The 24,368-nt window shown below is 40.1% G+C and overlaps 2 protein-coding genes across 16 annotated transcripts; one reads left to right on the forward strand and one right to left on the reverse strand.

Moving 5' to 3' along the window:
• Positions 1–9,430: 9,430 nt before the first annotated feature.
• Positions 9,431–10,810, forward strand: LOC105061063 (dof zinc finger protein DOF5.4). The gene has a single exon (XM_010945004.4). It carries the CDS (start codon positions 9,655–9,657, stop codon positions 10,609–10,611), a length of 957 nt encoding a protein of 318 aa, XP_010943306.1. The 5' UTR covers positions 9,431–9,654; the 3' UTR covers positions 10,612–10,810.
• A 2,464-nt stretch (positions 10,811–13,274) lies between these two features.
• On the reverse strand, positions 13,275–24,077 carry LOC105061062 (uncharacterized). 15 transcript variants are annotated; one of them, XM_073257242.1, is made up of 9 exons: positions 23,772–24,077; positions 23,543–23,592; positions 22,032–22,086; positions 21,555–21,638; positions 19,764–19,883; positions 19,527–19,633; positions 17,298–18,172; positions 15,993–16,714; positions 13,275–13,645 (listed from the first exon to the last, which is right to left on the reverse strand). In XM_073257242.1, exons 7-9 carry the CDS (start codon positions 18,135–18,137, stop codon positions 13,537–13,539), a joined length of 1,671 nt encoding a protein of 556 aa, XP_073113343.1. In that variant the 5' UTR covers positions 18,138–18,172; positions 19,527–19,633; positions 19,764–19,883; positions 21,555–21,638; positions 22,032–22,086; positions 23,543–23,592; positions 23,772–24,077; the 3' UTR covers positions 13,275–13,536. The 15 variants fall into 15 exon arrangements, 12 of the variants coding, with proteins under 12 accessions (XP_073113343.1, XP_073113338.1, XP_073113332.1 ...); XM_073257237.1 differs by lacking the exon at positions 22,032–22,086; XM_073257231.1 differs by lacking the exons at positions 19,527–19,633; positions 19,764–19,883.
• Between the last annotated feature and the right edge of the window lie 291 nt (positions 24,078–24,368).

Genomic DNA, 24,368 nt, shown 5'->3' on the forward strand with positions numbered 1-24,368 from the left:
AAACTCTCTAACGACCTCATCAGCCCCTCTATAAATAGAAGATCAAAGGATCCTCTAGGTATGTTCAGGCTCTCAAGTCCCAAGTTCAAACTAGAGCTCAAACTAGAAGGAGACTCTGCAGTTGAGACTCTAGCTCCCATAAAATCACAAACTCTCTAGTTCCACATCAACACTCTTGCTCTCTATTCTATTTTTTTCATCTCCTGTTCTCGAGGTCCAAACTAATTTAAGCATCAGAGGATTAAAGACCGAAGGATCCCCATCGATTTTTGATTTATTTTGCAGATTTTTTCGAAGGAGATTCCGTTCGGATCGCTACAACCTCTCCAACATGAGTTCATCCAATCTCTTCGTCTAAAATTTTGAGCCTCGCAGTAACAGATTGGCACTAGAAGAAGAGTCTCGTTGCTAAAAAATTTCATGAAAAACTAATGAATTAGAGAGCACAAGATAACTTTATGCCTCCACCACTTTTTTCTGGAGACATGTCAAAAGCAATTTCATCTCCTCTTCAACGAAGATTAGGGGGAAGATGAAAGTCCTTTCTCAAAAAGTTGTGCACTGACGATAAGTATTAATTAAAGTTTTCTTTAATATCTCAATTCTTATCCACAGGAGATCAGATCTCTCTGTGAAGTCTTATCAGATCACATCACTTTACCATGCCATCCTTAAAGCCTTAAGCTGTCAACTCATGGCATTGATGGAGATGGCCCCCACATACTGTGAAATGACAATACTCACCAATTTAAAAAATCAAAGGGCCATGCTCGGTGCTCGAGAACATGACAAAGGGTGAAAATATCTTTTTCGGCCTCCTCTTTTCCCAAGGCCCTCAAATAGAACTTATGACCTCTATGGTAATACATTCTCAAATTCCATCTATTATTCTATTCTTTTCTTGTAGGTCAATAAGTTCTTGAGCATGTGAGCCAAAGCAAAAATTAAACAAGGATAAGAAAGTCTGTCAAAACAAGATATCTGTTTGAGAAAACTCAAGTTCTAAGAACTGTGAACAGCCTTCCACGGCTTGATCCTCCCGCACCTACTGGATGCAATAAGGTCCGTCACATCATCCTATAGGTAATGTAACTAGACAAAAAAAATAGAAAAAAAAAGAAAAAGAAAAGATGAAGGGCAGAAGGGGAAGAAGGAAGTTGGCTCCCCTTCCACTCGAGGTCGCCCCCAATCCGCCTGCGCCTTCCTGGAGTCAAGAACCATCAGCACGGTCGGATCAGTGGGCTCCCACCATTGGTGCAGTCGGATCGATGCCCCGTACACCATTAGGGACCAAGTTTTGACAAATCGGTGATATCCCGACTGAGGATTCCACCAAAACGGTGGCCTTGATGATCTTTGGCTCCCTTTTTCATGTCGTGCATGTTCCTGGCACCCACTCCATTGGGATGGCAGTCCCGCATCTCCGATTGTCCTCCTTGCCTCCACAGGTGATTTCGACGCCAAGCTCCGTCGGATTGGCAGTCTCGGCGGTCTCCGATTTCCTTCTCCACGCCCACATGTGTTCTCGGAGCTAAACCTCACCAGGCCACTAGTTTAGTCGATGATTTTCTTGGCGTTAATGTTCCCTTGATCGACCATCTCCAAGTTCCGTGCACCCACTTACGTCTCTGAGGCCAAGCTCCATTGGGTCGGTAATTATCTGGTGCCAAATCCCTCTATGTTGGTGGCCCCTGCTCCTATGTGCATCTCCCTTAGGTAGGTAGTTTCCCAACCTCAACACTCTCTTGAATATTGCCAGACTCCCTCGAACCTGGCACAATGAGACTGGCTCTCTCTCGGGCTCCCGCAAGCTCATCGTATCACCGCTCTTCCGAGCAGTCAGCTCCCTCTTTGCTGGTGCTAAATCCCGTAAGATCGAAATCTCTGGTGCAATTGAAATGGAATCCTCTTCTTCTCTCTCGTGTACCATCCTGTCCTTGAGCTCATCTCCATCTCCTCCCTCCTCCATCACCACTATGTGAGCAGCTTCCTCTCGCTCGGCTAGCACGTGGTAGCCATCGTATCGGATGACAAGGTCATAGCAAGATCCGTTATCAGCTGAAGCCGAGCGACCTCTTTGCAATGCGAATTACCTATCCTAAGTGGCAAAGCAACAGTCGAAGACATGTCCTCCATCGACTCTTCCCTTTGAGTTATCAGCAGCCGTGGTAGCAGCAGCAAAACAAGGAAAGAGATCCTGATTGGTAGTCCACCGACCTGACACAAAAAAAAAACCTCCAAATGAAAAATAAGGGAAAGGTACTGGTCAGTAATTTACCGACTTGACACAAGAAAGAAGAGCCTCTAGATTGAAAAATGAGAAGAATTTCTAGATGGCAGTCCAATCAACTTGACACAAAAGGTCTCTGTATGCATCTGGCCTCCAATAACGTTGAGGAGACCCATGGGTATCTTCAAAGCCCAGGTCAAAATTGGTTCAAAAGAGAGAGAGAGAGAGAGAGAGAGAGAGAGAGAGAGGAGAGAAGGCTTGATCTCAATCCAAAATCAAAATGATTCAAAATGCAGATCAAGCTTGAGCCAAACAACAAGGAGTCAAGCAGAACTCACGAGTTCTCAAACAAAAACTCTTGATAAAAGACCCTTAAACTTTCATCTACTATTCTTTCCTTTTCCTTCTTACAAGATCAAAGGAGAAAAATATGGCCAAGTCAGAATCAAAATCATGACCGAGACGAAGACAAAATTAGGCCAATAAAAAGCAAAAACAAATCTAAGCTGAGGCAAAGAATAAAGAAGAGTCAAACAAAACCTAAAGGCTCTCAAATAGAATGCATAACCCCCATGATAATAGACTCTCAAGTCTCATCTATTATTTTATTTCTTTCTTGCAGAACAATAGGTTCTTGAGCATATCAGTCGAAACAAAAGAGTATCAAGCCCAAAGATAAGAGAAATATTAAATAAAGGCTCATCAAGAAGCCTAGCTAATTAAAAAGCCGACCTTATTAGAAAGATAAAGGCTGAGCTCATAAAAATATTGACCTCAATAGAAAGGTCAACAGAGGCTCGTCAGGAGGTCTAGCTCATAAAAAAATCGATCTCAATAGAAAGATCAACAGAGGCTCATCAAGAGGCTTAGCTTATGAAAAACCTGATCTCAATGGAAAGGCTCAACAGAAGCTCATTAGAAGGTGAGACATCCAATTTTCAGATAAGATCTCCTCAAAATTTAATCCTCAGGATTGGTAGAGCCCTGAGAGGTATAGAGATAAGATCTTCTCAAGATCTAATTTTCAGGATTGGTAGAGCTCTGAGGAAAAATCAAATCCTCAGGATTGGTAGAGCCCCGAGAGGCATAGAGATAAGATCTCTCCAAAATCCAATCCTCGAGATTGATAGAGCTCCGAAAGGCATAGAGATAAGATCTTTTCAAAATCTAATTCTCCAAATTGATAGAACTCTAAGAGGCATAAATGAAGATAAGATTTTTTAAATATCGATCTATAGATCGAAGTTATCTCTCAACTCGATAAAATACCGACATAAAGGTCGAGATTATCTTGAAAATACCGACCTCAGGGTTGAAGTTATCTTCAGCTTTATAAAATACCAACATAAAGTGGAGGATATCTTGAAAATACGGACCTTAGGAGAGAGGTTATCTTCAGCTCTATCAAATACCAACCTCAGGGTCAAAGTTATCTTGGATTTTTATTAAATACCAACCTCAGGATCAAAGTTATCTTAGATTTCTACTAAATACCGATCTGAAGGTCAAGGTTATCTTTAACTCTATCAAATACTGATCTCAAGATTGAGGTTATCTTAAATTTTCATTAAATACCGATCTCAAGATCGAAGTTATCTTGAATTTCTACTAAATATCGATCTGAAGGCCGAGGTTATCTTCAGCTCTATCAAATACCGACCTCAAGGTCGAGGTTATTTTAGATTTTTATTAAATACTAACCTCAAGATCAAAGTTATCTTGGATTTTTATCAAACACCGATCTCAAGATCGGGATTATCTTTTCAGCTCTACAAAATACCAACCTCAGGGTCGAGATTATCTTCAGCTCTATAAAATATTGATCTCTAGATCAAAGTTATCTTGAAATTCTATTACAGGTCTCTCCAAATTCAATCTCCAGATTGGTAGAGCCCTGAGAGGCATAAATGAAGATAAGATCTCCTCAAAATCTAATCTTCGGATTGGTAGAGCCCCGAGAGACATGGAGATAAGATCTCCTTAAAATCCAATGTTCGGATTGGTATAGCCTGAGATGCATGAAAATAAGATCTCCTCAAAATCTAATCTCCGGATTGGTAGAGCTCTGAGAGGCATGAATGGAGATAAAATTTCTCAAATACCGACTTCAGGATTGAAGCTATCTTAATATTCTATCAAATACCGATCTGAAGATCGAGGTTATCTTTTAGTTCTATAAAATACCGATCTGAAGATTGAGGTTATCTTTTAATTCTATAAAATACCAACCTGAAGGTCGAGTTTATCATTCAGTTCTATCAAATACTGAGCTGAAGGTCAATGTTATCTTTTAATTATATAAATATCGATTTAAGAGTTGAGATTATTTTTCAGTTCTATAATATACCGATCTGAAGGTCGAAATTATCTTTCAGTTCTATAAAATACTGATCTGAAGGTCAAGGTTATTTTTCAGTTCTATCAAATACCGATCTGAAGATCGAGATTATCTTAGATTTCTATCAGATACCGGTCTCAAGGTTAAGGTTATATTTTAGCTCACATAAATACCGACCTCACGATCGAGATTATCTTTTCAGCTCTACAAAATATCGATCTCTGGGTCGAGATTATACCGATCTCAGGATTGAGTTTATCCTACAAAATATCGATCTTCCCATACCTAGAATTCTGAAAATCTTTGAAAGTATTATCAATAAAAAATACTCCGATGAGCTTATTTTTACATATTATCTTTCAATCTATAAAAATTCAATCTTCGGATTGGTAGAGCCTCGAAGGATATAAATGAAAAAGATCTCTCCAAATCTAATCTCTGGATTGGTAGAGCTCCGAGAGACACAAACGGAGATAAGATCTCTCAAATATCGATCTACGAATCGATATTATCTTTTAGCTCCTATAAATACCGACCTCAGGATCGAAGTTATTTTGATATTCTATCAAATATAGATCTCTGGATCAAAGTTATTTTGAAATTCTATTATTGATCTCTGGATCGAAGTTATCTTAGAATTCTATTATCGATCTCCGGATCGAAATTATTTTGAAGTTCTATTAAATACCAATCTCCAGATCGAGGATATCTTTCGATCTACTCAAAGTTACGAGCAGTTCATTTGAAAAATCAAATGGCACAAATTCGCCATCTCGAATAAACTGAGAACTTATATCCTGGACTACTTTTTTTATCTAAAGCAACTTTTTCGGATTCAAAAGTGGGGGACAAGTATTATGGGAGTTATCTCATCTCACCTCATCATAGAGCCAAACTCAACTTAAGGCTGAGGTCATCACAAAATTGATCTCAACTTGAGATCGAGATCACCATAAAATCGATCTCAACGGGAGCCGACCTCAACAGAACTGAGCTCAACCTAAAGCCGATCTCAACAGGCTGAGCCCATCACAAAGTCGATCTGAATTAGAGGCTGTCTATCATAAAGCTGACCTAAATTGAAGGTTGTCTATCATAAAATCAATCTAAAGGCTGAATATCGGCCTGACTCATTTTAGTTCATATAAATACCGATCTGAAATATAGTGTTCTATATCCAAGACGTCCGATCTCATATGATACTTAATTTCATCCTAGTATTTTATCGAGGTGAACTATTTCATTAATGGCCACAGTCATTTTGTTAAAATCTGTTATGATCGTTACAACTAAGCCACAACTGATCACGATCTTACATACAGCTATACTCTAGCTCACTTACAGCTAGCCTCCAATAGTCTAACAAACTCTACAGCTAGTCTTTAACAGTCTAACAAATTTTTTCAACGGTCTAATAAACTCTCTAACACTCTCATCAGCCTCTCTATAAATAGAGGACCAAGGGATCCTTTAGATAAACATTGGAGATGTTTGGCCAGGATACTACTTCTACAGGATCTTTTCGATACTACATGTCATAGCAGAAAGAAAGAAGAAATATAACAGAAACACAATCAAATATGTGGATCAGCCAAAAGACTCACCTCCACAGGATATGCAAACTTCACTATGAGAAAAAAAAATTATAAAAAAAAATTATACTCTCAATCCTCGTACACCTAATCTCTCTCTCATAAGAAGCTCTCCCTCATAAAAACTCTCTCTCTAGGAAGATCCTCTGAACTCCTGAAGCGACCGCTGTCTACTACCTGACAGTCTGTCTGAAGCTTCTGCTCTTACTCTCTGTTGGTGCCTTTCTAGGGTCTGCTGCTACCTCTGCTCGCAGCTGCTGCTCAGGTTCTGTCGAACTCACCATGCCACTGGTTCCCGCAAACAACTTCAACAAATCCCATAGACCCCGTGATATGGACCTGGTCCACAGCCATTGTGCCATAAACCCTGAGAATTGCCTGTGAAATGGTCACGGTCCACTGTGGACAGTGAAAAATGGGGTTGGAAATGCCCCGATCCACGACAGACTGTGTGGACTATGACACTCCTCGCGAGCCCATGTGCTGTCGCGCGCCCGCCTGGGCCGCGGCTATGCGTGTGCCCATGCTGGTGCCCGCACTGGGCCTGGGCACGGCCTAGCGCACTGCTGGTCCGGTTGCCAGCCTGGCCTGCACTGCCACCAGCCTCCATCAGCTTGTGGGCCCCTTCGAATTGCTCTGTATGTAACTTCTCCATCTAGACTCTATTTGGACTGTTCTTGGACTTGTTGGACTCCGTTCATCATTCTAGACCTCATTCCAGGCTTATTATGGATCGAATCTCGAGGTGTCAGATTCTAACAGTAAGTTCGGGCTCCCAAGTCCCAAGGTCAAAGCAAAGCTTAAACTAGAGGGAGTTAGACTTTGCAGTTGGAACTCTAGCTCCCACAAAGTCACAAACTCTTTAGTTCCATATCAGTATTCTTACTCTATATTCTATTTTTTTCATCTCCTGTTCTTGAGGCCCAAACTGACTTAAGCATTGGAGGGTCAAAGATCGGAGGATCTCCACCAATTTTTGATTTGTTTTGCAGATTTTTTCGAAGGAGATTCGATTCGGATCGCTACAGCCTTTCCAGCATGACTTCATCCAATCTCTTCATCTGAAATTTTAAGCCTCGTAGCAACAGCGTGCTCTTCTACTACTCTCACTACTCATGTGTAAAACAGCCTAATTTTTTTAATAAAAAATTATCATCCTCTCATTCTACCAGCTCATTATCTTGATTAACAATAGATTATATTAACTTGAGAAGATCCATGGGCTTATAAATAGACCTTTCATTACTGGTGTTTAACACATGATCACACATCTTCATTCCACTCATCAATAGACTTGAGGGATCTTTGGCTAAAAGTAAGTGTTCTTTCAGCAAAGCTTTGGGTTCAATCTCTCAAAGCCATTGAGGTGGCATCTCAGCAAACGAGTTTTTGTTTCCAATGGTGTGATCTGAATTCTAGTCACGATGGATATCGAACTGTGATTAAATATCAGAATGCGAATGACTATCGAATAGAGTATATTTTGACGGTCCGGATATAGTGTTTGAAAATGATATCTGATCTGTTAGCTCTTGATGGTACTGAAGCACTCGGTCTCGAAACGAATATTTTTCAGTAAGAGTTGAAGCTTTATAGTCATGTGCAAGAGAAATAGATGCATCATGTCAAACACACAACCCCCCCCCCCCCCCCCCCACCCCCCACCGCTCCAATTTTTTATTTTTTAAAAAAGAAAAAATCTCTCATATAAAATTTATTCTAAACCACATGAAGATTTGACCGGACTGCCATATCCTGTAAATTTTGTCAAACATAGAGAGCTCGAATCTTCTTTAAAAAGAAACAATATTTTCGCATCTTATTCTGATCAGTCTCATCAGCTCAAAAAAAAGAAAAAGTTATTTTTTATTATATGTTTTGTTCCAATTATTGTATTATGCACCAAAACTTCTGCTCTTTTTTTTTCCTGACAGATTCTTGTCTGCAGGAATTCAATACATAACCTAAAAACATAGTCCCTAGCCACCCCACAAAAAGGACATGATCTACAGACATAGGTCCTAGCCACGCTCTCAAAAATGGCGCACAATTCTAGGTCCCTAACTTGGAGCCACGTTTAACTTGAAGCTATCAATCTTCCGTGGGACCCGAAGGTGCCCACTCCGAGGAAGGGGACCTGATCAACCGAGACCGTGTCCGAATTTTACAGAGGCAAATCAACCTCATTGCAGACGGTCGAGATGATCGCCTGGTGATGCGAACAAAATCGGGACGTCTGATGGATGCACCCCCAAGGGATAGAGCGAGGCGAGGAGTCGCGGCATAGCGTCGGTCGTCGGAGCAGCGAGTGCTGCACCAAGGTGGTAATTGTGTCAGTAGCACGCAGATGGGGTCCGTGCGAGAAGGCTGCCAGCAATGATTGGGAAGGGGACCAATGGCAGGGTGCAACGTGGGACGCGGAGGACCACACAAGAGCAGGATGGCCGACAGCAGGATTGGGTGGTGGCAAGGCACCGCCCAGGATAGCCCACGTGTCGCTTTCGGATCAACCGCCCTCTAAGCCACGGACGTACGGCCCCTGCCATACATCCAGCCCACCCCTACGGCATTGCCCGACTGCCCTCCAGCCCGGAACAAATTTACGAGGATACCCCTACCGGAGGAACGTGATGACAACCACTACAGACGCCAGTTTATTATTAAACTTTGTTAAAGCTCGTATAACCATTCGTTTTCTCTTCTTGGGTCATGCTTTTACAAGAAACTTAGAGCATTAATTCATAAAAATATTATAAATTTGCAATAATAATTTTATTACCGTTACTTTAGTGCTATCACATTTTCTCCCTTCATTACGCATATCTATCAAAATAGTCATCAAGTTGTAGTTTAGTTAAAATATATGTGAAATAATTAGAGGTTGGATGAAGAATTGTAAGGGATTATTTGCAATCTGATTATAAATAAATGTTAGCTAAGAGAATAATGACTCTATCAAATTTTGGGACATAATTTCAAAGCTTGATACTATATTTTCATCCTCCTTATGTATCTCATCTGCGTCCAATGCATTAGAACAATTGAATTTAAATTAAAACAAGAATGTTAAATTTATTCTGATCTATTAAAGTCCAACATACGTATAGAATCCGTATAAATTCCGTTAGCTCTACAGTTTCACCGTTGAGTGGCGTTTCCATCAGCAATATTGGTGGTGTTATTTCTGTCAATTTATGTGAAGAGGGGGTTGAATTAGTAATTTTATACGGCGGCTCACGGAAGATATTTGCGATGGCTCATGAAGGCGAAACAGTTGCTCTTCCCAGAGGAGAGAGTGAGAGAGGGAGAGGGAAGCAGTTCTCTAACCGGCGAGCCGTGATAAATGTGCAAACCTTTGCCCCAAGGAGGTCGAGAATTTTCTAGAGGCTTCTAGATCCCCAGACGGGAACTCACCTTCCATCCGACTCCTCACCCGGTCGGCTACTCTCCTTCCGGTTCCTCGCGGGAATCCGAGCTTCACCACCAGAAGCCTAATGCAGGATTTCCAGTCGATACCGGGCGTCTCCGGCCGCATCTTCGGCGGCGGAGGAGGAGGTGGTGGAGGCGGGGCGGATGTCCGGCGGCTAAGGGGGTACCCGGCGGCAGCGCAGCAGCAACCACCGGTCAAGTGCCCGCGTTGCGACTCCACCAACACCAAGTTCTGCTACTATAACAACTACAATCTCTCCCAGCCCCGCCATTTCTGCAAGGCCTGTCGCCGCTACTGGACCAAGGGCGGCGTCCTCCGCAACGTCCCCGTCGGTGGGGGCTGCCGGAAAACCAAGCGCTCCTCCTCCTCCTCCTCGTCCAAGACCTCCAAATCCTCCTCCACCACCGGCGATGGCGACAAAGACAGCCGCCGGCCCTCCGCCTCCCGATCCAGCAGCGACAGCTCCAGCCTCACCGCCGCCACCACAGAAGCCTCCGCCTCCGCCTCCGCCTCCGCGTCCGCCTCCGTCTCCGCCTCTTTCCCCGACTCCACCCTCTTCGCCTCCTCCCAGACCTCCCACCCCAACCTTTCCTTCGATCCGCCGCCGCAAACGGTGGCGCTGGACACTCTAGGTCACCAGGCGCCCGAGATCTTCTCGCAGGTGGCGGCGGGCAGCAGCTTCACCGGCCTGATGGCCACTGCTGCCACTTCACCGGCGGTCTTAGGGTTCAACTTCTCCGATCCGCCGCCGATCCGTGTCGGACCTCAGCAATCGCCTCCCAAGGCGGCGGCGACGTTGGCGGAGGAGATCAGGATGCCGGGACTAATGGATCAGACGGCCCCCGTGGATCTGCCACCCTTTCACGGGCGATCGGGCGGTGGCGGTGGGGGACTCACCGGGCTGGACTGGCCGGCAACGGTGGACCCTTCCCTTTTTGATCTCACCAGCGCCGTCGATCCGGGTGCGTTCTGGAACCAAGGCCACTGGGGGGACGCCGATCCCTCCCTCTATCTTCCATAATTAGTCCTTCATTAATCTCCCCTAAACTATATTATTAAAGAAAGAATGATTTCTATGTATATCTTTTTTTTTCTTTGTTTTTTTAAATTGGGTTTTCTTTTGGATGTGTTTGGTTTTCTTATCTTTTTGTCGATTACGACTGACCGGCTTTGTTTTCAAAATTAAAGAAATATAGCAAAAAATGCAAGGAGTTGCCTTCTTTTTCTCTCTCTTAATCTTTTCCTTAATTAAGGATTAGTGGACATGACTTGTTTGGGGTGACAAAGACTGTGTTAGTTATGGTAATTAGCATTTGTTTTGCAAAGCAAGGGAGGGGGGAGGGTGGGGTGCGCTACGGTTGCCACGCCAGCGGTTGGAAAGGGACAAGGTGGGGCCCGCTGGGTACGGCGAGGGGACCACCGCTCATGCGCGGTGACGTATGCCCACGTGGTGGTGTCCGGGACCGAGAGGTCGGTGTCGTCCGGCGAGCGGCGACGCTGGCATCAGCCACGTGGTGGATTCTGGTTGGAAGGACAGCTGGTCCTGGGATCTGACAGTGGGTGGGGTGGGTGAGACGTGCAAGGTATCGGGAGGAACGTGTCAGAATGGTGGGGGCGGGGCGGACGGGAGTTCGTCCGGCCCTCTGTGGATGTGGGGGAGGGACGCCGTACGCGTGCTGTACTCGCTGCTGGGCCCGCCCAGAGTTTGGATGCCGCTGGAAGACCAGTTGGTGGGCCCCAGCCTACTGTATCCCATACCCTCGATCCTGGGGACGCATACATATAAAATTAATGGCACTTGGCACGTGTGATGCAGGGGAGGACGACATTGGATGGCTGTGATCATCTAGAAGTGTTGATTATACTCACTTTTAATTGGTACACTTAATTTAAAACTTATAAAAATTTGTCGTTGTTGTTATTTTTTCCGCACTAGAGACAAATGCAAAGGTACTCCTTTTGAGTGCCATATGTTATGGAGAGTTTTCTCTAAGTCATGCTTACCCAGCCGAGAGAATGCCATATTTTAGACTATGGATTCTTCCTAGTCTATTCTTGGAATAAAATCACCTGTTGTTAGGCTTGTCAGATGTTCTGGCTGTTTGTGAGCAGCTTATATTAACATAAATTTACTTGATTGTTAAACAACTTGAGCTTGAGTTTTGTCTGGCTTGTTCATGCTTGGTTTGATTAAGCTCCAAAATCCGAAAAAAAATATTAACTCATTTATTATTTAATTTAAGTTATTATATTTAATATTTGGACCGCAAAGAGTGTATTTAAACTAAAAAATTGAGATTTGGTCATGAACACCAACTGAAGTTTTATGTCTAACAAAATCTACCATTCCTCAAGCTTTCATTAGATCCTTTAAACAAGTAGTCCATCAATAACTAGACCTGGGGTTAAACTTAACCGAGGAAGCTCAAGCTTTTCTAAGGTTATCAAACGAGCCAAGCTCAAGTATACTTGTTCAAGCACTGTTCATTTACGTCCACTTCACCATCGCGTGTTAGATGATTCCAACTCATAAATAGTTACTGACGTACAAGATTATCCACATGAATAGAATATTATTTGTTTAACAAAAGGAAGAAGACAGAAGTGAACTGTAGAGGATTCAAACTTTATTTACTCTTGTTGAAGTGTCAAATTATGACATGCCTACCTTTGTAACATGTGTTATTTGTGTCAATCATCATGTTTCCGAAAATGCGGTTGGGATGAAACACCAAAGAATCCTGAATTTCTTAGTGAATTCAATGTTTCATCTCAATTCTATTCTCAAATTCAAAGGTCTCAGCAGAGCTGTCAAGAAAATATGAGTGCTGAACCAAGAGGTCCCAGCAAATGTCCTTTTACTGTCTTTTTTTTGAAAAGGTAAATAAAATAGCAAAAATGTATCCACACAAAAATCCGTGGATTTGACACCTCCCAACAGCTCTGCACATGTATGACAAGAAGACCTTACCAAGAGGCTTGTACAAGCTATGAATATATGCAGACTAGTCATAAAGAACACAGCTTTTAACATTTTATCATCCAGCTTTTCAAAACACTCTGAATGATCTTTAAAACATTAGGGATCAACATTCTCTAATTTCTAACATTTAAAAGGATAAAAATATGAAAGTTTAAAATTATGGTTATACCTAATCACACAATTTCTCAAACAAATATTTCCTGCAGGCCAAGAATGATATCCCAATTCCCAGGCATTCCACAAAATACAAGTCACCCCCCTCACCTCTTTTTTTCCTTTTATGATCGACCAAATAATGGAGCTGGATACACCTGCATGCAGAGTGATGCATAGCTTGATAAAAGAATTTTTTTTAGTACTGGGGAAATTGGAAACACCAATTGAAGATTATTCTTGGATGAGACTTCTGGGTGGCATTACAGGCTCAGAGCAAGATAACATAGAAAATTTGAAGTTTTGAGTAATAGGAAAAGAAAAGGAATTGCGGTAGAACACTGTTAAAAGACTGCTGTAACTTTTGAAGATGTACAAGTGAGTATGTAGTAGCAAGATAGAAGATACTAAGCTGCAGCATTATAGTTTACAGCTCCTACCAAGATACAAACATATGTACTACTTGTCACAACAATTCCAGTGGATCCCATCCGACTAAAGACAACCAAAACTTGACAAAGGAAAAGGCCAAGAAAGAAGTAAAACTCTTATATCAAACCACAGATAACCATTTCTTTATGAAGAGAAATACATGCTGAACTACTCCAAGATCTTATAGTGAAAACAAGATATTACCCAGATCTCTCATTACATGATACAAACCATTATCCCATGCCACAACACTCTGAACCTGCTATAGAATAAATAAAGCAGGATAAAAAAGGAAAAGGGGAAAAAGAACCTCAAGGGATTGATACAAAATCATGATGATGTATAATAGAATAAACTGAATAAGGGAATGATGTGGATCTAGAATCTACAGCAAAGAAGTCCCACCCTCCAACCTCGGTGCTTCCTCAAATGACTGTGGTCTGCCTTTGCCATTTTGACTGGGCTGCTATTCCACTCCGGCTGTAGTCTATGCATTAACACAATCGATGTCATTTATTACTGAGGCTGTAAAATAAGCAAAGTAGATCAAGAGAAAATGAACCAGTTTAATATAGTTAGGGCTTGCATGGTAAGATGCACATGAGATGAATTTGCAGATTTTAATGAGCAGAGAGAAGTGAAAGTTATCATTACACAAAGACCCAACACCCTTTGTCCTTACATGAACTATTTGAAATTCCTTCTCCAAACTTCTTACTTGTGAAAACCGATGCACATGCACTAGAAGGGAATAGAATAGGATGGAAGACCCACCTAAAGTAAATTTTCCAGGTCCATGTACTTGGGATGTACCACCTGGGAAACCCAAAACACCTCTTTTAAGGAAAGGAGGGGTATGACTACTAGCGTTATGCTTAGTTCACACATCCCAGAACGATATTATCATGTCCATCTAATCTGTTTGTCTACATTGCAAACCAAGTACAGCAACATTATACAGCAGATCAGCAAAGATACCACAGCATACATTTGCATATCGGAATTTTTATAATAAATTACTGAGAAGAATAACATGAAAGGAGAGGTCTCCACCAGCCTATGTTCAGTTGGAAGCTATTAAAACCAGTTGCCGCAGTATGATAAGCCAAGACCTTCATGGCCCCCTTTGCAGTTCAGCCAAAGTTGGAAAAATAGCGAATTTCAAAATCTTTCACTGAGTGTTTCCCGACAGGCATTCTGGTGGATTTACTGATTAAATAGATGTAGAAAGAAAGCATCCAGCATTAGCAAACTGGGACAACATGCTAGAGTGTCATTGCTTTTATGTGTATGATGACAAGATAAAAAAACTTTAATGTGTTCAAGATGATGCTCAATTTGTTAGCAGAATGACACATGACAGTTCCGCTGAAGTATCAATGATTTTTAACAAGGATTGTTAAAAGCATCTTAAGAGTATGATAAAGCAAAATCACAAACTAAAAAAGCTTGGTGCTGCCATGTAGCACGCAAGCATATTAGAACTAAACCTAATACAGGGGATGCCCATGTAAGGTATTAAGCCATCAATTTGGGATTGCTTACACATCCTATTTATGTCATGTTTTCCTATCCAAGGTCAAGTCCTCTGATATAGAGAAGTTATGTGGTTCGTGGGAAGAATTTCCCCCCATTGGAATGTTCTTCCTGGAAAGTTGATGTCTGGAAATATAATGCCTAGCAACATGGTTTTTATATGTTTGATTGACCATAGGAAAGTGGCATATTACAGAGTGATTTATGTTTGATTGGGCATCTACTTTTCTAGAAAAATTATATAAAATACATGTTATGCCTTTGATAAAGGGAAAAACTTTAACCCATTCCATCTAAAAGCTTAGGGGCACTTTTGTCCAAAAAAATTACCCCAATTCCTAGCCCGTAGAAAACTGACTTTCCTATGTCCACATGGATTTTTCTTTCCCATAAAATATGGAAATCTTATTCCATAGAAAAGCTGTTTTCCCATTTCTCTCCTTTGAAAACTCCATCTTCCTGCAAACCAAACAAGTCCAAAATGTTTCTCTGATACACTGCCTGAATCCAGGTATTGATCGATATCATCAACTTTTTATTAAACCTTCATCCTAGACTTGGAGCCACAAAGGAGGAGTCTCTAACCAAAGTTACAAAATGCTGAAAACACCTGGAGAAATTCTCACACTCTCCTTTACTTATGCAATTACTAAATAACATCTAAAATGCTATAGAGTCACAGTGTCTACCAATCTCCAAGTGACTTGTGTTAGTGACCTTGCACAGTAATATAAACAAAATAACATGAATAATGGAAAAGGATAGGAATATAAAGAAAATGAGTAACTATATAGATGCTAATAAGATGAATAAATTTCCACATAAATCACACATTTGGTTATTTCCCACCATTAATGGATTCCTAACTGTATATGTGACAATTACCAGTCACCTGGGTTACTGTTTTCCTAATTCCCTTTCCTTTAGTCTTGCTAGCATGCAACCAGGAAACAAATGTAATCCTTTCTGGTAGGGGTATCTCACTGCTAAATTAGTCAGCAGGAAAATGCATTTGATAAGCCATCCACCCGACTCTCTTACAAACACCTAGTTCATTAACATCTAACAGTTCGCAATTGTTTTCAGCATATACAAATTTCACCAGAAGTGCACATACAATAAGAGATTGTCAGTATGACAGGAATGATACAGATTGAAGCTTAATGCATGAATGTACAGGTGAGTCTGTGTCAAATGCAAGCATTTATGATTGGATAAAATAAATAGTTGCAATCTAAGCATTGCATATGGGAATAGTTGGAATGCAAAATTGGAATTGCTCGGAAGGATGTACTTACATGGGAAATGCAAAGGAACGTGTGCTGGTTGTGCTACTATCAGACCGAAGAGAGATGCTACCTGAATAGGGTATATGCCCTGATGATACAATTGGGCCTGACAGGTAAACAGGCTCGGAGTAGTTTAAGTCTCCATGATTATTATGAACAAATGAACTTCGAGCTGAAGCTGTAGCATTATCAGAAACTGCCTCTTCAGTTACTGGATCATTTTTAGCCTGTCCATCTTTTTGCCGATCTATTTTCTGATTGCTCTCCTCCTGGCCACTTATGGATGCTGCTCCGGAGACTCCATTTTCCAACTCAGCATTACCAGGATTTCCCACTGTCCCACCACTTTGATTGGCCTCTTTGGCATCAGATGGCACAGCTGTATCTGGAGAGCAAACATCTTTTAGCAGACCTGGTGATAAATTGTTACTGGGATTTTCCTGGATTTCATTGCTTTCCTCAGACCCACAGACATCAGATGAAGCTGATGCAGAACAGCCCTCTTGCAATGTATCCTCTGACAAACTTTTAGCAGGACTTTCCTTGACCCCATTACTCTGCCCAGACTCTCTGACATCAGATGAAGCAGATGTGGCCATCGAGCACCCCTCTTCCGCTGTGCCCTGTGATAAACAAATAGAAACATTTTCCTTGGACCCACAGCATAGGTTGGATTGTCTGGCATCAGATGTCACAGCTGTGGTTATAAAGCACTCCTCTTCCAGTGCACCCTGTGATAAATCATAGACACAAAATGTTGATAATATTCCAACTTGGCTGATCGTGTTCCTGTATCACTGGAAGCACATTTCTATGGTCTATGTGGCTAATTAAAAATTTATTATTTGAGAAACCCAGGACAGCAACTGAAAAGCATGAGAAGAGTCAACTATTCTGCTAACCTGCAGGAATGTTGACTAAACATTTTTCTTCTTCAATTCCTGATTAACAATAAACAGGAGATACTTTTGAGTTAAATGCAGGAAATGGAGACATGTTTGTTTCCTCTTGAACCTCTAGTCTCAAAAGGCAACAAGATTATATCAGGTGTTTAAAGACCCTTATTCTGGTCATAAAGTTGCAATCCCACACGGTCGGTAACCAATCCATGAAGATTCAGTGTTTTAAATGAATGATAAATCATGAACATTTCATATTATCTCAAATTATCTTATATGATAGTGGCATATCATGGGAATCATTTAAAATTATCATAGAATCGACTTCAATAACTGACAATTCAGGGACAAAAGACCAGGTTTTATATTTACATATCAGAACAAATAATTGAAAGTGCTGCTGCACATCAAGTACCTGATTAAATTTTTGACGATCAGCCAGTTGCTCAGTGCTGCAGTCAAAATTGGCAGGCTGCACTTGCTGGGGATCTGTTTCAATCTCTTGCAGAGAGAGGAACTGCTTAAAACTGATTGTCTCATCAGGTATATCACATACGAATGGATTAGTTGAACGACACTTGGCTCCAACTTCAGATAAACTCTCAGAAGAATGTTTATGATCATCGCTGCAGTTGAAATTGGTTGGCTCCACTTGCTGAGGGTCTATTTCAAACTCATGCAGAGGGTGGAATTGTTTTAAACTGATATTCTCATCATACATATCACTTAAGAATGGATTAGCTGTATCAAACTTATCTCCAACTTTGGATAAACTCCCAGAAACATGTTGCTCCTCTCCATCCTTTTCAACAGAAGTAAGATGCCCATATGATGGAGACTTCAAATCATCTGCAGTGGTTGCGGCAGCAGCTGCCATTTCTTCGCTTAGAGCACTATTTCCACTTGCCACAGGATAATTAAAAATAGAAGAAAGCAGCTGGCTTGACTCATCATTTTCCACCAAAATCTTTTTGAGGGAACATATCCCTTCATCAACACATATGTCCTTTATACTGTTACAAGCACCATCTTTATAGCAGCCTATCAACTCTGGTAGTTCAATTTCAGTAACAGTTTTGTCAGTGCAAAGAACTGTCTCATTTTCACCCAATTTAATTTCATCAGCAGGAAGGGTAAATGGATATTCCATACATTTACCATCATTCATCTGTCCAGAAAAGGATTCTTCAGTGCCCACATAAATTTGCTTTGATGGATCTGAGAATTCACAAGCCTTTTTCTGTGTAGATGACATAAGATCATCTTCTCCTTCCCATACAGCCTTGTTCTCTACATCCAACATACTAATCATCAAATGATTGTCATTATGTCTAAGGATTTGGAGGCAAAATTATATTTTAGAACTATGGCAATGTGGTAGTTCACCATCTGCAAGCAAGCACAGATCATAATGCTCAAGAACATTGCAAAGCTTAGATGCAATATCAGGAAAGGTGCAAATTTGTGTGTGATAATTAACTTCTTGAAACATGATAAGTGAACAATGTGAGGTTCAGCATCGCATGTTGTTTCAGAAGACTGAACAATGTAAGGGGAAAAGAGATGCAGATTAATAGAATAGAAAAGTCAAAAGGCTTGAGATTTGGGAGATAAGTTTGGTATTTGAAAGATCATATTAGAGGTACATAGATCCAAGGTACCTTCTACTTTCCACAACAGAACTCTAGAGGTCTTTTAGATTTTTTTGAAGCTTCAATTATCTTTCTTAAAATACTTTCTCATTTCTGGTTGTATTGGAACTCCAAGAAGGGCAATTTAGTCATAACAAAGTCCAGCTACATAGAGGTATAGAGGTCACGAAGAAAAGATTGGTTAGAAAACCTTCTCTCATTATAAAAATAGACAATGATTTGGCTTGTATCATCAAATCGCAACCAGAACTCAAAACAAAAATGAAATCTAATAACACAAGCATCCAATATATTGATTGAGCAATCTAACAGTTTATCTAATTTTTAGCTAACATTTTGCAACTGATACAGTAGAAATGGAAAGAAAAAGAGGTTTCTGAAATCTAGACCATTAAAACAGAAGACTAGGATGTACAATGACTACTATACTGCAACATCTTTGGAATGTGAACCACAGAGAGAGAAGAGAATGGTGCACATTATACTATGTTGAAGAACCATCAAATACTGATCAACAAGAAAATCCACTTATCATCTAAAATTGAGTTAGAATCGAACAGATTGCAGATGAGGTATGAACAACCTAAGAGAAGAACAATTTAGACTTCTAGAATACAGGAATAAGTTACAAAAGTGGATACTTACCAGATTAGAAAAATATAAACGAAGATCACACATAATAAACGCTAATATCCAGCTAAACTACGATGATCCAACTTACAAAGAGACTTTCTTATCCTTCACAGACTCCATAAACGAGAGCAAGGATGAGGCAATTTGAAGACTTCAAATGATTAACTGCCCAAGAAGTGCCTGAATACAATGCTATTTTAAAAACTATAAAGTACTGAAAATCCAATATTAGTAGGTACATTTGAAGGCAGTCCTACTTAGCTGAACTTTGTAAAGGCCAATGAATGCATTAGTATATAACATAAATGCATCTGTGTTTGGCTATGTGAGGCCAGCAAAGGCCTTATCATCTCACATACCTTAAGCCATGTGTGGAAACCGTGGTTTTTCATCTTGGCTGAGATCTCTATTGTACCTATATGAGGCACCCCAAACCCCCCGAATGATGTATGGAAAAACTCAACCCCTATTATCATGGCCAAGAAAAATCAGTAAATCCTAATGTATTAGTTGATATGTTTATCACTTCTTATAATAGACTTTTAATAAACAAATTCTAAAGCAATGTTTAGTATAGTTGCTAATCTCGGATTTACCATATAGGCCCTCGACCACAAGCTGTCACCGCATATCTTGAAAAATCTTTGCTATTTTCAATTCTTCCACTTTCCATATCAGCTGATACCTTGGCTTTCAAAAAAGATGAATTCTGGGTCCTTTACAAAAACAACACAGACTCCTCAGTAGTCAGCATGGATGATCACTACCTCCACTCTCCCGACCTCTACAAAAAGTCTGATGTTTAATAGATACATCTTACTTAGTTCACCTTTTATATGAAGGGAAAGCAATATAGGTGCCCGAGATGTAGAAGTGAGTTTATCATTACATAAATAACAGAAAAAGCTTTTAGTTAGATAGTTATCTAATCTACTAATATATAACAAGAAAGCTTTGAGGTCAGCTTCAGGCATGCCTCAAGGTGTGAAGCCTCAAGGATTCAGAGTTCTTAAATATTAAATACTCATCTGCTCCTCTCCCTTTATTTACCTCTATTTTCTGTGTACTCTTCTCACTCAAAAAAAAAAAAAAAAATTGCAGGCACTCACCCCATCACCATAAAAAAGGAAAAAAGGCCCTTACACATGCATTGCACATGCGGAGATATAGCATCACATAACATGGAAGGCTTCTCTCTAGCCACAAAAGGCTGGTGTAAAGCCTTCCATGCCCTACACTTAGCCCCCATTCGCTCATGTTTTTCTTCTTTATACAGAAACTCCCTTTTTTATAATATACATTCCCTTTGCTAAACCTGTTGTCACCTTTGACCCAAAGAAATGAAAAATTAAACCAGCTAAAAGGTCCAAAATATACAAGATTTTCCAATTAACTGAACTGATGCAAATGTACTAAAATAAACACATCCTTGAGATTCTGCATATAAAGAGTAAAAAGGTTCCAAAATTTTGCTAAGAGGCATGAGATTATGTATGCGATAACTCCAATGAATAGAACATCTCTTAAAGTAGGCTCCACAGTTGAACATAACAGGAAAGAGAATATACTGATTTCAATGCTGAAAAATGCAGAAACTAATTGCCTAAAACAGATCACAACATATTGCTGCAAATGATAAATTGTCAATCTGAAGTCAATAATAATATTTTAATTGCACAAGAATTGGTCTCTCTATAAACATGATAGAAAAAATATATATGTTTGAGAAACAGATGGCATGTGAGGCTGTGAAACTTGAATGCAAACTTGGAACCAGAAGCAGATTATCGATAATATGGAGCATTAAAGTATAAATCTACCTATGGTGTATATATAACTATAGACATTTAGACATAGTAGAAGCTTTTAGTTATTTCGATTAAAAAAAAAAAAAGATTTCTAGTCATATACTGGTACTTGATACAGGTTAATCATTTTAAGATATCTTCAAAAAGATAATTTTTAAATCCAACTTTTGATCCATACCGCATTCTAACATCTAATTTTGAAAATAAATGTTTAACTAAATTTACTAAATCATAGCACTGCATGTAAACTAACCTCATCCATCTGCACTGTACACAGACACTCATGCACGCACTCACACACAAAATCAGTCGATAAGATGCCAATTAACTGAAATGAGAATTTCATTCTATAGACAAAGCAAGCAGGCTGGATCTGAAAGAGAGAGGGTAGCTAGGTTATAACTAAGACAATGACAATTCTGTTTTGTAGACTAAACAATGAAATAAATAATGCAATATCCAATTCTAAATTTTCATCCAAATATCTATGTTATTAATTATTCTAACATAATTCACACAGTCAACACAAAATAAGAAACCAAACATGTGTAGCAGCAGGAAACATAATTAGCATGGTACCTAGTTTCATGCCTTTAGTTTGATCAATGCATGGCCACTGTTTATAACACCCTACTCAGGCAACTTGAAACTCAATCATGCTTCCTGCCATACATTATCAATGTCAAGAGTCAAAAATATAGAATGAATTTAACTGAATGCATTTGACGTCAGTTATCTAATACATAAGTTCACATTGCCAACATTAGGTGATTTTGTCCATGATAATGGAAGGCATTCAGAAGAACCTAAACTGATGAAATGCACGATATAAAATTTATAATGTTTATTGTGTTAATAATCTCATTTTATAGCTGCAATATCATCTTAATCTTGTTATAACTATATAACTCTTGCACTTGAGACAAACTGACTGTTAAATGGCGTGATCAGATCCCAAATAATGATCAGTAGGAAAGTCAAGCTTAAAAACGGAGGAAAACATAAAAGCTGAAAAGGGAAAAAATTGTTGCTAGCAGCTGGCGAAGCATGACGTGCCGAAATGTCACTTGATGCGCAAGATAATGCCAGGGAGGAAAGAAATAACCAGCAGCTGAATTCAAGCAAAAGCAAAGTTAGCACCCTTCACGGTGGAACTAGATAACAAACGGCATATTTCTCAACAACAGCTAGATAACACATATGACTAGGCAGTGAAAGAAGTCCATGACTGCATACAGGAAGCTTAAAAAATAGATAACAAGAAACCTAAGCACTATCTTGCCATGCCACGAGTTTTGCAACCCTTCTTGTACCACAGAGGATATCAACAGAGCAGTACCCTGTCTTTCTGGAGCCACAATAAACCAGATATGCAATGGGGAGCATATTTCAAAGGATACCATGTTTTATGCACGGTAATAAAAGGACAGCCGAACTAAATGCACCTACTAGCAACCAAAAAAGTTTAAAGCAATGAATCAGAGCAGTACTGTAATAAAAATCAGAAAGTGACATGACAAAGATAAGAAAACCAATTTGATGAAAGGCCAACAACCCATATGATCCATGGACCTGCAACTAGAGGCATTCCAGCCGGCAAAAACAGGTGTTGGTTACCATCTGTAAGGCACTCTGTTCCAACAGGGCTTTTGAAAAATCTATTAAGGTTGAATGAAGGTCTAAGAACCAAAACAATAAAGCATCATAGAATATATGTTTTGACATCCGAGATCAAAACTGGACCTACAAAAAACTGCCTCTTCATCAGCAACAAAACTTCCCAAACACAACTCCTTACCAACTCATTCAAAAATACTAGGAAAACCCACCATATCTGCTACCATAGTTTAGAACCTAACTGAGCCGCTATGGTCCATAAAGAATTACGGGTGAATAATAAGAAAAAGGATCTTGTGGCTTATTGAGTCATTTGAATTTCTGAATCACAATAGAGATTTTCAAATGTTCATCTGAAAAAAAAAAAAAAAAGAAAGCTAAAGAACTAAAAAGCTCAAGAGACTATTGCCTCTTCATCAGCAACAAAACTTCCCAAACACAACTCCTTACCAACTCATTCAAAAATACTAGGAAAACCCACCATATCTGCTACCATAGTTTAGAATCTAACTGAGCCGCTATGGTCCATAAAGAATTACGGGTGAATAATAAGAAAAAGGATCTAGTGGCTTATTGAGTCATTTGAATTTCTGAATCACAATAGAGATTTTTAAATGTTCATCTGAAAAAAAAAAAAAAGAAAGCTAAAGAACTAAAAAGCTCAAGAGACTATTCCTTTCTTCTTTTCTGTTTCTTTTTCTCCGGGGGGACTTTTGATTCGATTAGATTCTTTACAACAAAGGATAGAATCCAATTGGCTGCTCCCTCCTCCGACCTCAAAGAAACATAGACACTTTGGAACCCAAAGTCCCAAAAGCCACTGAGATCTCAACCCACATTCCACCACCTCAAATCCCCTAAAAGGCAATTTTTTTAAAAAAAATACAAACAGAAAGAGACAAAATTTGAAGAAAAACCAAAACAACACCAGATCATAGCAAAGGACTTACCCCACAAAACTGTCAATCTCCCCAAAGCCAACAAACTCATTTGCCTCCATCTGAAGACAAGATCAGAAGCAACAGCAGCAGAAGAAGAAGCTATCAGCTAAAAGAATTCCAATAAAACAATTTAAAAAAAAAAAAAAAGTATTCTCCGATACTTCTATAACGTATTCTATACTGAAAATAACCCTCATCAAACCATCACTGAAAAAAAGATAACCCCAGAAATCGAGACCTTGGATCTCTTAAAGGTGAAGGCCAAAAAGCCCCGGTTTTTCTCAATTTTTTTTCTTTATAGCTAGGGTTTTAAGGGGTGGAATAGAAGAGAGAGGACTGAGAGGAGACGGTGGAGAAAGGATGGGATTAATTTAATATGAGAGGATATAAATCTTTGAAGGAACCGAGGGGAGAGGGTGGGCACTGTCACCGCAAAAAAGTCAAATGAGAGAGGAGGGCATTTAATACACAGTGTAACTTTTTATTAAGTAGCGCTCTCTCTCTCTCTCTCCTCCCCTCCCCTCTCTGGCTCTGCTCCCCATCACTACCAAAATAGACGGCAGGTTTGTGGCATTAAATACCGGGAAGGGGAGCAATTTAATACGGCGAACGGCCTTCCCCCCTTTGAGGCCCCGCCGATGGGGCCTCGCCGTCACCGTCCACAGCCGCCGGCGAGACTCCAACTATGGGATTAGGGTTTGCGAATAATCGTGGCCCTAATGATGATATCTTCCTTCAAATTTGGAATAGGAGGAGATCGATAAATGGAAAGGAAGATCAGGGAAACATGTTCCCGGCAAGGATCCAGCGGCAGTTCCGACCTCGATGGTAGATA

The sequence above is a fragment of the Elaeis guineensis genome, chromosome 1 (assembly GCF_000442705.2).
Source record: "Elaeis guineensis isolate ETL-2024a chromosome 1, EG11, whole genome shotgun sequence".
Classification (NCBI taxonomy): domain Eukaryota; kingdom Viridiplantae; phylum Streptophyta; class Magnoliopsida; order Arecales; family Arecaceae; genus Elaeis; species Elaeis guineensis.